The sequence below is a fragment of the Sphaerodactylus townsendi genome, linkage group LG13 (assembly GCF_021028975.2).
Source record: "Sphaerodactylus townsendi isolate TG3544 linkage group LG13, MPM_Stown_v2.3, whole genome shotgun sequence".
In the NCBI taxonomy this organism is placed as follows: Eukaryota; Metazoa; Chordata; class Lepidosauria; order Squamata; family Sphaerodactylidae; genus Sphaerodactylus; species Sphaerodactylus townsendi.
Genome location: NC_059437.1, coordinates 14,686,695 through 14,700,385, shown reverse-complemented (window position 1 = coordinate 14,700,385; position 13,691 = coordinate 14,686,695). Strand labels below are relative to the sequence as shown.

The 13,691-nt window shown below is 44.3% G+C and overlaps 1 protein-coding gene across 1 annotated transcript; it reads right to left on the bottom strand.

The window, feature by feature from the left end:
* Positions 1–1,557: 1,557 nt before the first annotated feature.
* LOC125442604 lies at positions 1,558–13,267 on the bottom strand. The gene is made up of 6 exons (XM_048514071.1): positions 12,937–13,267; positions 12,030–12,209; positions 9,104–9,292; positions 7,528–7,704; positions 5,803–5,944; positions 1,558–4,230 (listed from the first exon to the last, which is right to left on the bottom strand). Exons 1-6 carry the CDS (start codon positions 13,072–13,074, stop codon positions 2,261–2,263), a joined length of 2,796 nt encoding a protein of 931 aa, XP_048370028.1. The 5' UTR covers positions 13,075–13,267; the 3' UTR covers positions 1,558–2,260.
* Positions 13,268–13,691: the final 424 nt, after the last annotated feature.

Sequence of the window (13,691 nt, the reverse complement as noted above, 5' to 3'; positions counted from 1 at the left end):
CTGTTTGGTTTCACTCTTGATTCCATAGGAACGTTAGGATGAAGTTTTATGCCTCTTTCCCACTGTCTGTCGTTCTCACATTCGCTTAAACAATTACATGAAAGGAAGTTAATGTGTAGTGCCATTCCTCTTATGAGCTTGTGATGACACATAAAAGGTTTGTGGTAAGAATATAAGTCGCTTAGCTGCAGTGGGGACCATGAAACCGCGCTGAAAAGGTCCCGAATCAAAACAAACCGGTTTGTATCCACTTTCATTTTCTCTGTGGGGAATCGCCCCTTGTGTGAGAAGACAGGCTTAGAAGTAGGGAGACTTCTGCCCATTCCTATCCTCTACCTGATGCTGATCGGTGGGATAGAGGCTGACAGAATGGCCAGGAAAATCAGGGTTCTCCCTCTTACAAAGATTTTCTCCCAGATCCCAAAATACAGCACAGCTTTGGGGAAAAGTCATCTCACAAAAGGAGGGCAAAACAAATGAAAGACATCTTCTTCTGTACATCAGGGGTATACTTCTCCATTGGTTACATGGGGCATTGTATGGCTTCGTGCAAGTTTGGCCATTGCAGCATTGTAACTCAATTGATATAGCCTTCATTCCGTTTTCTATATTTAGGGTTACTAACTTTGTGGGACCTGGAATTCTTCCAGAGTCACAGCTGATCTCTAGATTATTGTCCTCTGTTCTCTTGGAGGAATTGTCAGATTTGGAGGGCAGAGAGTATACCATAAAGTCTTGGCAAACTGGAAATCCTAGAGTGGCTACGTAGGGTGGATGCTCTAGGCTTTCTGTTTCTCCTATGGTATATCATAGAAACTAGTGTCACTTGTAAAGACACCAGGGGCTGGTTGGGAACTAAGTGGGTCATGAAATTTCTGTTGTCTGGCATCTTTCTGTGGACCTTCAGAAAATATTTTTTCTCCTTGCTACTGAGAAAAACCTGAAGAGCATTTTGAGATGTTCTTCCAGTTGAGTGGATATAACTGGACAGCAAGACAAGTACAAATATCTGAGGTCAAATGGTCAGTATGCCATAGAGAACATGTGAATACAAATGATGTAAGGGAACAGAAAAAGGCTATGAGATGTGATACAAGGTGAGAAATTTAAAATTTGGATTCTTGACCTCACAGGCAGGGGAGAAGTTAGTCTTTGACCTGGATGTGACATCACATTTCTTCTGAACTCCTTCCTCAGGCACCGCACTCACATTTCCAGGAATTCCCTAAGCTGGAGATGGCAACCCTAGCTAAATTTTAGCTTAGCCAGGAGAATTTGGTCCCAAAATAAGGGTGCTATTTTCCTTTATGTGTTTAAATTGCCCCTCATGCTGCATCCGACTGAGCCTCCAGAAATTTGTTCCCAGAGGTCAGTAGACTCATAGAAACAGTGCAGCAGGGATCTGCAGAGGGAATGAGGAATCAGTAGTAATGGTTACTCCTCTTAAGACAACTTAAATGCCCTTAAGTTTTCTAATGCAATTGAATAGATTATATTGTTTATAGAGTGGACAAGATGTGCATTCTACCATGCATAAAATAAAGGAATAATCATGTATTCATCTGAGTAACTCTTTTAATAAGCAACATGCATCTTTTGAACACTAAACTGAAAGTACAACACGTGGGCCAAAGCAGCTAGCTTTTGCATATTCTAAGCATAAATCCTGCTTTCTGCCCAGCCAACATAAATTGACAAGTCATACAGCCTCTAGAAAACAACCATTCTAAACCACTTTTTTGCAATTGCAGCATACAAAACCCGTTTGCCCGAAAGCAACAGTGGGAGAATACATCATAGGCAGCAATTTCTCTTTCAAACCACCTACAACTCTGAAGAGGTTACTGACCATCTCCAGCAGCCTCCTTTTGGAGTCCCTGACATAAGCAAGAGGCTTATGTTTCAGAGCTCAGGTTGCACAGCCGGTAAAGATGCCGACCCAATAGAGGAGATTTTGCTGCTGGCAACTCAGCAAGACATAAGATAGGAAAGGGACACAATCAGACCAAGAAAAGATGACCTGCACATGTTTGGGCTCTCTGGTTAAATGCAATGTAATTGTATAAACCGCTGTGGCCATTCTTTCCGAGATGAAATCACAATACTAAAGCCATGTGGGGTTATCAAATGCAGGTCTTAGAACTTGGATGCCTGAAGCTGAGCTTGCTTCAGCAAAGATTGCTAGCTAGGACAACTGGAGTCCAACCCCAAAAGTCACAGCAGGTCTTAGCAACCAATATACATCCTAACATTTTATACTTCACTCCCTGTTTCCTAAAGCTTCCTCCTCTACTGGGCTGGGCTGTTTTGTGGCCCAAACGTTCGGCACACTTTTCACTCCAGGCTCAGCCAACTGCAGCGAACAGCATGCTTGGCTTGTGTCTTTACCTCTGGTACTGTCTGGGTCTCCACCTTCATCTTTTATTGCATCTCTGCAACTCCAGGGAGAGAGAGAGTCTTCCTTTAAGCTCAGGTGTGTTATCCCTCCTGTATTCTCTGGCCATTCCCAGTGAAAATCTTCTTTGTCTTGATCTCTGACAGAACCCTGCTCTCCCATTCCTACCTTGAATTTCTCAATGTTAAAGCACATCTCATCCTCCGGACATCCCAAGCCTACTCCATCCTCTGGCCTCTCTTCCTGTGCCCCAAAGATGCACTCAACGTTTGTTTTTTCATTCACCCATCCATCTGCTTCTTCTCTGAATTCACCTCTCTGTTCCCATGAAAACTCTCCTCCAAGGTTTATCTCTCTCTTGGAGCTCTCATCCTGTATCCCTTCCCTGTGGGTTTCTGTTCCCGTAACTCTCTCTTTTGGCTCTGTCCCTGTTTCATGGTGCTCCGGGCAGCAGCCATTCTCATATCCATGTATCTCCTGCATTGGACTGGAATGATCATCCGTTTCAGTTTCTTCTCCTTCCCATTCTATTTTTGCTCTGTGTTCTCCCTTCTCTGCAGTGGAAGTCTCTTCTCTTAGCTCTGCACAATCCCACCAGTCAGGGGAAGACTCTCCCGTCAAACCCAGATCTGTTGTCACCCTTACTTCTCCCTGGGACCCTTCTTGAGGGGCCGTGAAGAAATCCTCTTCGAAAATTTCCTCAGAACTCTCCACTCCTCCCCATTCCTTGACATTGTCTGCTGCCCAGCCTGTGTCTTCCAGGGGCCTAGAATACTCTCCAGCTTGGGTTTCTCCATTCCCCCATATAGCTTTATTGTCTTCCCTCTCTGCTCCCAGGAAACTCCCCTTTGCCTCATAACATCCTTGGTTAAACATGTCCCCTGTGCTGAACAAGAAATGTTCTGAAGTTCCCTCCGCTTCCTTCCCAGAATATCTGTGAATGAGTTTTCCTTGCTGTTCCTTCAGTGTTGCAAAACCTAGCCGTCCATTTTGTTCCTGTGCCCCAAACGTTATTGTATCTTCTGCTTTTTCTTGCTCTTCCTTTGGTTCCCATTCCTCAAACCCCAACTGCTGGTTGGGTCTTGAGGTTTCACAGCTTGCCTTCTCTTCCCAAGAAGAGCTAGGGTCCTTTGGTTCACATTCTCCAAACTGCAGCTGTTGGTTGGGGCTAGAGGTTTCACATCTTGTCTTCTTTTCCCAAGAAGAACTAGGGTCCTTTGGTTCCCATTCCCCAAACCCAAACTGCTGGTTGGGCCTACCGGTTTCATGTCTTGCCTTCTCTTCCCCAGAATAACTAGGGTCCTTTTGTTGAGCTTGGCTCTCTTGCTCTTCATCTCCAGTTTTAGTTACCATCTCTCCCTGTTCTGTCTGAAGTGCAGAGTCCTCCTCGTCCATTTCCCCTTTGTTTCTTATGAGTTCTCCTGTCTCTTCTTCATCACAATTTCTTTGCCCTGTTTCTCCATCCTTTTCACCTACCCCCTGCCAGTCCACCTCCCTCTCAGTCTTCAGGACTTCTGGCCTACTTTCTTCTACTGGGGCCCCAAGTTTATTGTCCAGCACCTCCTCATGCCCCTTAGAAAGCCACTTTGTCTCCTCACCAGTTCCCATTTCAGTTTCCCCTTTAGATACAGGCCAGTCAAACATTTCCTTATACCTCTTGCGCTCTTCCACACATTTCTGCCTCATCTTCTCCCCCAGGAGTTTTAATTCTTTCCTCACAGCGGCAGCTAGTGAAGGATCCAGCTGGGCCGCCCTCAGAAAGTCTGTTCGTGCCTCCTTGTCATTCCAGACAGCAGCATGGGCCTTTGCCCGTTTGAAATATGCCTTGACATTTTCTGGAAAAGAACAAAAACAGCCACTGTTTCTCACACACTGCTCTGCTTTCATAGATATTACTACTTTTTCAGATTAGAGATTTGAGAGCTCAAACTCTTAAATGTCCTCAACAATGTTTATGGTATTCCTTAGTCAGGATTTAAACGGTAAACTCTAAGCCAAATCTTTGGTCCAAGAATAGGGAATCCTTTCCTTTTTTCCCCCGTCTCACTGACATAATGCTGCTAACTATTTATAAAGACTGTATGATGCAGAGGGGGAGTAGATTAACTCCCTGTGAGTACAATCTGAGAGGCTTTGAGTTTTGAGTTTTCCTGCTGTTAAGAGCTGTTTGCCTTAACTGAGTAAAAACTAAACATATCTGAGGGAATAGTTCTGTCAGTGTAGCAGGAGCTATTGTTATCAGCCTGAGTGCTGGAAGAAAGCAATTATACACAGACAAGTATACTGGAGTAAAGGTTTATTGAAGGGCCAAGTGAAAGTCATATAAATCAGGATAGGAATTTCTTCTAGGTAGAGAAGAGTTCCAGTGTACCTGGCATACAGGGATTTGCTTCAAGCTTACCTCAGTGGAGGGTTTATGTTTAATTTTTGAAGGTTTTTTCCTAACAGAAGGGCTGAGTGAAGGTACTGTAGATAAGTACCTAGCCTATGTTAGGATCTTATGTGTAGAAACTATAAGCCATATTCAGGATAAAGGAACTGTGAAAAATGAGTAAAATCTATGAAACCAACATCTAAGCTGAACTATAACTGAATAATCTTAAGTGCTGTGCTGAAGGATCAAACCTTTGTGCTAATTAGTGTGTAAATAGTGTGTCTGCGTGTGCATAATTAGTGTATATATTTATCTTGCCTCAGGGAAAGAGGGGTAAGAGAAACTTTAAAAAATTCTGTGATAGCAGCTGCCACTGAAACCGTGATTTTAATTGGCATAGCCAATCAGATCTTCTTTTGGCAAATTGGAAGCCCTCATAGGCTAAAGTGCCTCCTGGCTCCACCCACTTGTTTAAAACACTTGGTGGGTGCCAAGAAAGGTATCATTTAACCATGGTGCCTATGGGCACCATGTTGGAGACCCATGCTCTAGCAGATTTGCAAGCCTCAGCCCTTGAGATATAGGGATGTAAACCCTAAGTGAAGGTCATTTCTTCACAGTGTCATTCTAGGATTTTCTCCATGCCTCTATGACCATGAAGCTTAAGAGAAACACCTACAGGATCACTCAGAAGTGACATCACAACTGTCAGCTCCATTCTTCCCAGGCAGTGCCTTCCGAATCTGCTGGAGTTTGCAGCAATGCTGACGACTCTGTGTCCCATTCAGAAATATCTGCTGCCAAGAGACACATACTAGATCTTTTATATCCAACTCCTGACTCACTTCCAGGATAATTTCAGCTAAAACCAAGGTAGACCCATTAACTGTAATCAGAAGCACCGGCTCTCAACAATAATCCTTTGGGGAGGACTCATTCAAGAAAAAACAACTGAGGATCTTCAGTGGGGGAGCAGGAAGTCTGCATCTAGCTTGGGGTAGCCTATTACTGGCAGTCAGGACAGGAAGCTTACCATTGTCCTTCTGGAGAAGATCAGTAGTGTGCTCCAACACCTCATAATATTCCCCCAGCTCCAGTTGACACTGGCAATAGTTCAGCACAAGTGGGGTAGCGAGTTTTTCCAGCTGCAGCCACTCCTCTTCCCATGGCTTCTCCTGTCAAGAGACCAAGATGGCCTGAATTAGTGGATAGTGTGAGGCTGGGTTACCAGAAAAGCAAAATGGCCATGGGAAGACCAGCAGTGGAAAAGGAGCCCAATCTTTATGTCCCTACTTCTACTACATGTCCCTACTTCTGCTATGTGAACAGCAGTGGCGTAGTGGTTAAGAACAGGTGTACTCTAATCTGGAGGAACCAGGTTTGATTCCCCGCTCTGCAGCCTGAGCTGTGGAGGCTTATCTGGGGGATTCAATCTCTCATAAAAGTACATAACTGAAAATAACAGAGGAAATGATATCAGGATATGTGAGTGAGGCGCTCTCTCTCTCTCTCTCTCTCTTGCAGTGGTGTAGTGGTTAAGAGCAGGTGCATTCTAATCTGGAGGAACCGGGTTTGATTCCCCGCTCTGCAGCCTGAGCTGTGGAGGCTTATCTGGGGAATTCAGATTAGCCTGTGCACTCCAATACACGCCAACTGGGTGACCTTGAGCTAGTCACAGTTCTTCTGAGCTCTCTCAGCCCCACCTACCTCACAAGGTGTTTGTTATGGGGGGAAGGGAAAGGAGATTGTCAGCCCCTTTGAGTCTCCTTGCAGGAGAGAAAGGGGAGATATAAATCCAACTCTTCTTCTTCTATATTTACTACATTTACACTCTCTTCCTCTTGAAAAGCTCAGAAAATGAAACTTGTTTCCTTAGCCCAAGAGGGGGAAATCAGTAATGGGATTCAAATAATTTAACAACCGGTTCTAGTGGTGGGATTCAAATAATTTAGCAACTGGTTGTTTACAAGCACCATTTTAACAACCGGTTCTGCCGAATTGGTGCGAACCTGCTGTATCCCACCACTGGGGGAAACTGTCCAGGGAAAATTGTCTGTAAATAATAACAAATTCCATGCTGTGAAGATTGGATTGGAGAGTTGGAAAGATGATGGATGGCAGATAAAAAACCCTAATTTATTAGATTGACAGATGTCAGTCTTAACATTAAGGTCTATTTTTGTTTTAAAGTAGACTCCACATCCCACATTGGTGGGTTTTGAATTTACAAACACTCCGGGGAGGTTTACATTGAAGCTTGTTGCAATGAGTTCAGTGAGGCTTACTCCAAGCTAAAGATTGTAAGTCAAGGTATGCTCAGAATCCCTTAACTGCTAAGGCATGACTAATCTAGGTTGTGATCCTTTCTTAGTTAAGAACATCAAGTCTTCTTGGATCAGAGCCAAAGCCCACCTAAATCAGTATTCTTTGCTAGAATCCTAGCAACCAGATGGTACACCCAAAAGTGACCAGTGATCTCCTGGTGGATCACAGTCTACCGTAAGACCACCCATGATTTATTTATATCTAACCTTTCCGCCCAAGAACTCTATACAGCTTCACTAAGGCTCCTGGATGGCATCTTGTCCATTCATAGGGCAGATCCATATCAGCCGGGGGGGTAGGAGCTGAATTCAGTGGGCACCCAGATTCAAGAGAAGTGGTCTGAAACTATGGCTCTGTTCTTCTTAAATGCGGTTTCCTTCCTGAAGATCCCTGTGCATCTTTTCATAAGCTTAGAATATCCACTTATTTTCACCTTGGCCTGAATATTGCGCAAGCAGATGACAGCTTCCTGGTACTTCTCCGCTGCCTCTTTGAATTTCCGGGCCAGGACCAGCCGGTTTCCCTCAGTGTGCAACTTTGGTATAGCAGCCAGCTTCTCTTCTCTGTTCATGGCCCATGTGTCACGTTTGTATGCAGAAGGGTCTTCCACCTGGATAGGACAGGAAATGGTAATTCATCACTGTGGGGGCCCCCCACATGCCAAATCATCCTGTGTTTAGAAATTATGCACTTCCTTTAGCTTTATTGTTACAAACAGGTTTTGTGGAAATATGAAAGAATTGTGTTTATTTGTCCATGAGCATCTAGAGATCAGCTTGGTGGACGGGGGGGGGGGGGGGCACTGAAGGACATGCTGTCCCGAGCCACCCACAACTTGACCCATTGTTGGTATTCAAATATGCCTCTTCCTACCCAAGGTACAAACCTTTTAAAATGTTTTCAAGCAAGAAATAAAATGTTTCCTCCATGGAATTCTGCATTATTTTTCCCCCTTTGGTTCTGAACTGATTTTATTTTCAGCCTCAAACCGTTTTCACTGAATCCCCTTTAGAAGCTATTCTTTAGGCTGAAACATTTTCAAAATGCTGTACGGTCTCTTTAAAACATTTTCCACACCTCTCTGCCGTGCCCAAACTTCTTCCTCGTCACCATTTTGTGAGCTCACTCTCTGTTCCCCCTTGCCTGTATATTTCATCATTTCTGTTTGTATATTGCAGGAGCTAATCTTTGAGGCATCGATTATACAAAGTATGGAGAATCGCAGCATGAAGCAGTAAAGCATGGGAACATCGATTCTTCAACTAACTAAAAAAGTGGGGGGAACACATCATGGCAGCCATTAATCTTTTCAAGGGGTGAATGCAGACGCACATAATGCTAAAGGAGGGAGGCTGAAAACATTTTCCAAACGTTTTAGGAGATCTGTACAGAAAGGGCCATAGTGCAGACAGGAAAAGTTTTGCCATTTTATTCTGCTGAACATATGTTGGCCCAAATTTGTTTTTTGGGTTTGTTTGTTTGTTTGCTGTCAAGTCACAGTTGACTCATGGTGACCACGCAGGCAAGAGACATTAGGCAGACATTTCAAGGCAAGAGACGTTAGGCAGTGGTTTCCCATTGCCTGCCTCTGGATCATGACCCTAACATTCCTTGGAGGTCTCCCACCCAAATACTAGCCAGGGTCAGGGCTGAGAGTATGTGACTGGCCCAAGGTCACCTAACAAGCTTCCATGGCATGAGCAGGGATTTGAACCTGGGTTACCCAGATCTTAGTCCCACACTTTACCACTACACCATACTAGCTTTTCACACTGGTACTAGAGCCAGTGGTGGTGAACCTTTGGCACTCCAGATGTTATGGACTACAATTCCCATCAGCCCCTGCCAGCATGGCCAATTGGCCATGCTGACAGGGGCTGATGGGAATTGTAGTCCATAACATCTGGAGTGCCAAAGGTTCACCACCACGGTACTAGATTGAGAAATCAAATGGCAAGATGGCTGACTTCAATAGCCTACTATGGCTTCCCTGTGATTCTATCACTCACTTTGAAAAGCTCCATGATAAAGATAAGGGCCTGAGGTGTTCTCAGCAGTTCATCCAGGTCTGTGTAGCCTGTGCTGTGGTAATCAAACATGTTGCCCATCCCACAGCGATGCTTCTGCCCCTCCAGAGGGTCCTTGCCTTCAGCAATTTTCCTCATGCTTTTGGAAACCAAGGCATACATACCAGTGTGCTGGAAGGAAAGAGAGAAAACTGTAAGACTCAGGCACGACAGCTCACTGATTCCTGATCTATTAAGGAGAGTCTCCTACCTTTTAAAGGCTGAACAGTTTAAGTCCATTATTTTGATCATCGACCAGCAACAGCTAAACAATATTCAAAATTGGACTAAAAGATGCCCTGATAGAGACTGATCAAATCAATCCTTTTGGCATTGCGTAGTTAAATGTAATAATGTCCCTCAGCAGTAGGGTGCAGATTTTTGAGACAACACTCAGGCACCTTTAGAAATCTGACACAACGTGGTGGGTGCAGCCACAAAATGGTTGCCTCAGGAGGTGGAGCCAGCCATAAAATAGATTACTTTCAGTCACACAGTAAATATCCTGGTGAAGTAGTGGCAGCTGCTGCAAAGCAACTTTAAAAAAACCCTCTGCACAGCCAGTGAAATCTACAATGAATCCTTGCTGGGCAAAAGGCCCATCTAGCTCTGCCCACTTTCAAAAAATCCTTGGTGAGCACCAGAAAAGATGTCAGCAGATGCCATGATGCAGTGGTGGGATCCAAAAATTTTAGTAACAGGTTCCCATGGTAGTGGGATTCAAACAGTGGCATAGCGCCAATGGGGCTGGGCGGGGCATGATGGGGGCGTGGCCGGGCATTCCAGGGGCGGGGCATTCCTGGGCAGGGCTGTGGCAAGGACGCAGCTGCTGCGCCGGTCCTTGGGCGGGAAACGAGTGCACGCAGGCGCAGGCTGCCACGCACGCCGGTGCATCTCCTGCTAGACTGCTTCTAGTTCTGCGCGCTACTGCTGAGAGGAGGGGTGTCACTAAGGCAAAAATCACGTGGCAAAATCACCAGTTAGTAACCCCCTCTCGGCACACACAAATAATTAGTAACCTACTCTCGGAAACCTGTGAGAACTTGCTGGATCCCACCTCTGCCATGATGCCCATGGGACTGTGTTGGGAACCCCTGGTCTACTGAGTACTATTTAAGAGTAGGCATACTTGAACATCTGCCAGGTTGGCTGATATCTTGTTTCAGAAAGGGAATCTGTGCAATGTCCAGCAATCTGTTCCATTTTTATATTAGTTCCAATTAGTAGAAAGGGACTAGATTCTACTGTGAAGGACTGGCTTAGGCCTAACAAAGTTACTCTGTGTTCATTAAAGGAGGCTTTTTGGATAACCCTGAACGACTTCAGAATCCTAGGTAGGTTTTTTCAGTTGACTCTTCATCTGTTTGTCAGGCTGCTGGTGGCTGTTTGGCAGGTTACTTCACGGTCCTTCTTTCTAACAGTGCAGTACAGCTCAATCAGCATTTCATGAATAATGTCTTTGCTGCACTGCTCCTCCACTCAATAGGCAATTGTTGAAATACGCATAGAGAAACCAGGCACAAACGATATAAATTTACCATGGTTTTTAAATAAAATCTTATCCTTCTGTGTTCGTCTAAGTCCATGCTGGCAGTGGCTGATGGGAATTGTAGTCCATAACATCTGGAGTGCCAAAGGTTCGCCATCACTGGGTCCTAAGGTATATTAACGGCTGCCAATCTCTTTGATCGACAGTATTTTTTTTTGCACATGTGAGGTTTGCAGAAGAAGGAAAACAATGCAAACCAGTTTTCAAGTCATTCAGTGCCAGAAACTGGCTCACATCTGACTCCACACAGTTGAATACAGGAAGTCTGACCATCAAACACAGTAAACTTGGCCATCAAACACACTTGCCGCAAAATTCATCATGTCATCCATATGTAAAAGGTCTTACAAAATTTCCTACCAGCATAGGTGTGATCCTGTTAACAACAGATGCCCGCTGCTATTTTAGATGACTGTCGCATAGGCATTCCAGTTAGTTTAAGATTTTGTATTTATCAAGAGGAAGGCAATGGCAAACCACCTCCGAATGTCTCTTGACATCCAAGCCTGCTTCAATAAATAGCAGAATTTATTTTTGTAAGTGGGGCTATTGTAGTCTATAATCACATCTGTTTTAATAATTGAGATTGGAAGCTGCCTCGGGAGCAATAAACTGAGAGCCCAGGATATAAACATTTCTGAACCAGGTGCAGAATTTCAGCTTTACCTTTGACTTGTTTTAAGAAACCAAATATCTAGCCCTTAAAGTTCAAAATGATGTGGGGGGAAAGGGGGAAATTTCAGAAGCCAGGAAGGAAGAGGATTTTCAACAGTTAAAGGCAGGGGATTCAATGCCACAAAGAGGTGTTTGTTTTTTTACCTCTTGTTTCATAATTGGCAAAGACATTATGGAAATGTAAACAATTTCCTTACTTTGCCTGTTTCAGTTTATATAGCCTACATAGTGTTTTATGGAGCAAGCCTAAGCAAGTCTACTCAGAAGTAAATCCCATTTTATGATGTGACACTTACTCATAGGAAAGCGTTCTTAGAATTGGAGTTACCTAGGTGCCAAATTTATACGGCCTCCCTTATCCCATTCTTCTGACTCAAGGTAAATAACAACCTTTCTTTCTCTTCCATGCTGTCCCAATAACCATGGAGATTTTGACTATCATGTCCATTTCACAAATGGAAAAACTGAGGCTGAGAGCTGGCCATTTGTTTAAGGCCATATATTGAGGGTTCATGGGCAAGAAGATATTTGGACCCAGACTCTCCAATATCCCCTTGCTGTATCACTGCTATAGTGCTGAGATTCCAGAAATTGTATTCTCTACCTAACGGGTGCAGGATAAGTCTGGCACAGCTGCATACTCACAACAGGATCACACCAGAACTCTGCCACCTCGCCGATCCTCATGGAAGTCAACAGGGTCTCCCACACTTCGATTTTGAACATCTTCCCCACAATGATTTCCATGGGGATTCCAAACTCACGACTGTCATCTATGACCGTTCGCTCAAAGTTGTCCATCAGTGTCTGGAAGTGGAAAATGATCTGTATCCAAGATGGATGAAAATTAACAGGTGTTAGACTTCAGGTGGTCCATATCAAGCCCTGGCCTTCCACCCAACTTTCAAGTCTAGTACCCTAAACAGAGAGTCAGCTTTCAGTTCATAGTCTAGTACCCTTTTCTTCTGATGGTGAGGTCTAGAAGTACTGGATCACTGGTAGATGAGTCAGGAGCTCAAAGAATAAACTTTTCTAACAGCTATGTCATGTTATCTAACAAGCTGCTGTCTTCCAACTGCTTGTTTGCTATGGGTATCATCAGATGTTATGTAGATGTCTACAAGAGACCTCACCTTCCCTGTGGTGACACTCCCCAAGCACATCCAGTGTTACCATCTGGCATTAGGATAAATACCATCCTATTCTATTGAGATTTTGCTAGACAATTAAGCAAACCAACATTATTTTAACTGCTGTTCTGTTCTGGATCTGAGGCATTGTGTTGGTGATAATGTATATTTCTATACCTTTTGAAAATATAAATTGCCTTCAAGGCCAGCCTTGACAGAAACGAAGGCTAGAAATGTTTACTTTTTTCAAAGTGACCTTGCTTAATTTGGAAACCCAGAAAACTGTCAAGATAAAAGGAAACAGAGCCAGGATCCTGTAGTACTAAGGAAGAATTATCTGGGACCACAGTTCCTTCACGCAGCTGTGACACAGTAGATCTAAACTACGCCTCTGCATACCACTTTAGTGCTAGCAAGTTTACCTTGCTTCCCTCTTTGAAATCCGGCAGCTGCCCATAGCCTCCGTGTAAAATCTTTTTCTTTACTCCTTCCACATTAAGCAGGTACGTTTCTTCCATGGCTGAACTGATGGCAGGTCCTTGCTGTTCTTCAGGTAACATGGGGGTTGGTTCCCTACTCTTTACAATGCCTTCTGGGTAATCCCCCCAACTCCCACTCTGTTTTGATGGGACTTGATTCCAATTTGGGTGCTTCGAGCCCTAAATATAGCCCTAGGCAATCTCTTCAGTCACAACTGACTAGGCAGAAGCAATCTCTGCTGCTTGGGAGCCGTTTTCTGAAGCAGTAGGTGACCTCTTTCCGTTGCTCATCACCTTCTCTGATGGATTCTACTCTGCCTTTCTAAAGCTCTTTGTGTCCTACCAGGTTAATCCGGGATTTGCCTGCTTAATGTTTGAAAGCAGATTAAGCTACTTAATCAACGAGCGCCATGCTGACATCATTTTGGACGTTGCTAGCAAACATTCCCAACCCTAGATCTTGCTAAAGGAAATGGTAAATGTAGCCAGGCTGCATATCAAGAGCAGAGCTGGGGCTCGGAAGAGTATTCCGCTGTATCCCCCTATGCACAATTCCCAGCCATAACTGCAAGGGAGAAGGGTTGTAGCTTGGGTTGCCAACCTCCAGGTAAGGCCTTGATATTTCCTGAAATTGCAAGGGATCACCAGACACCAGATCTTTTTTTCTGGAGGAAATGGCTACTTTGGAGAGTGGACTT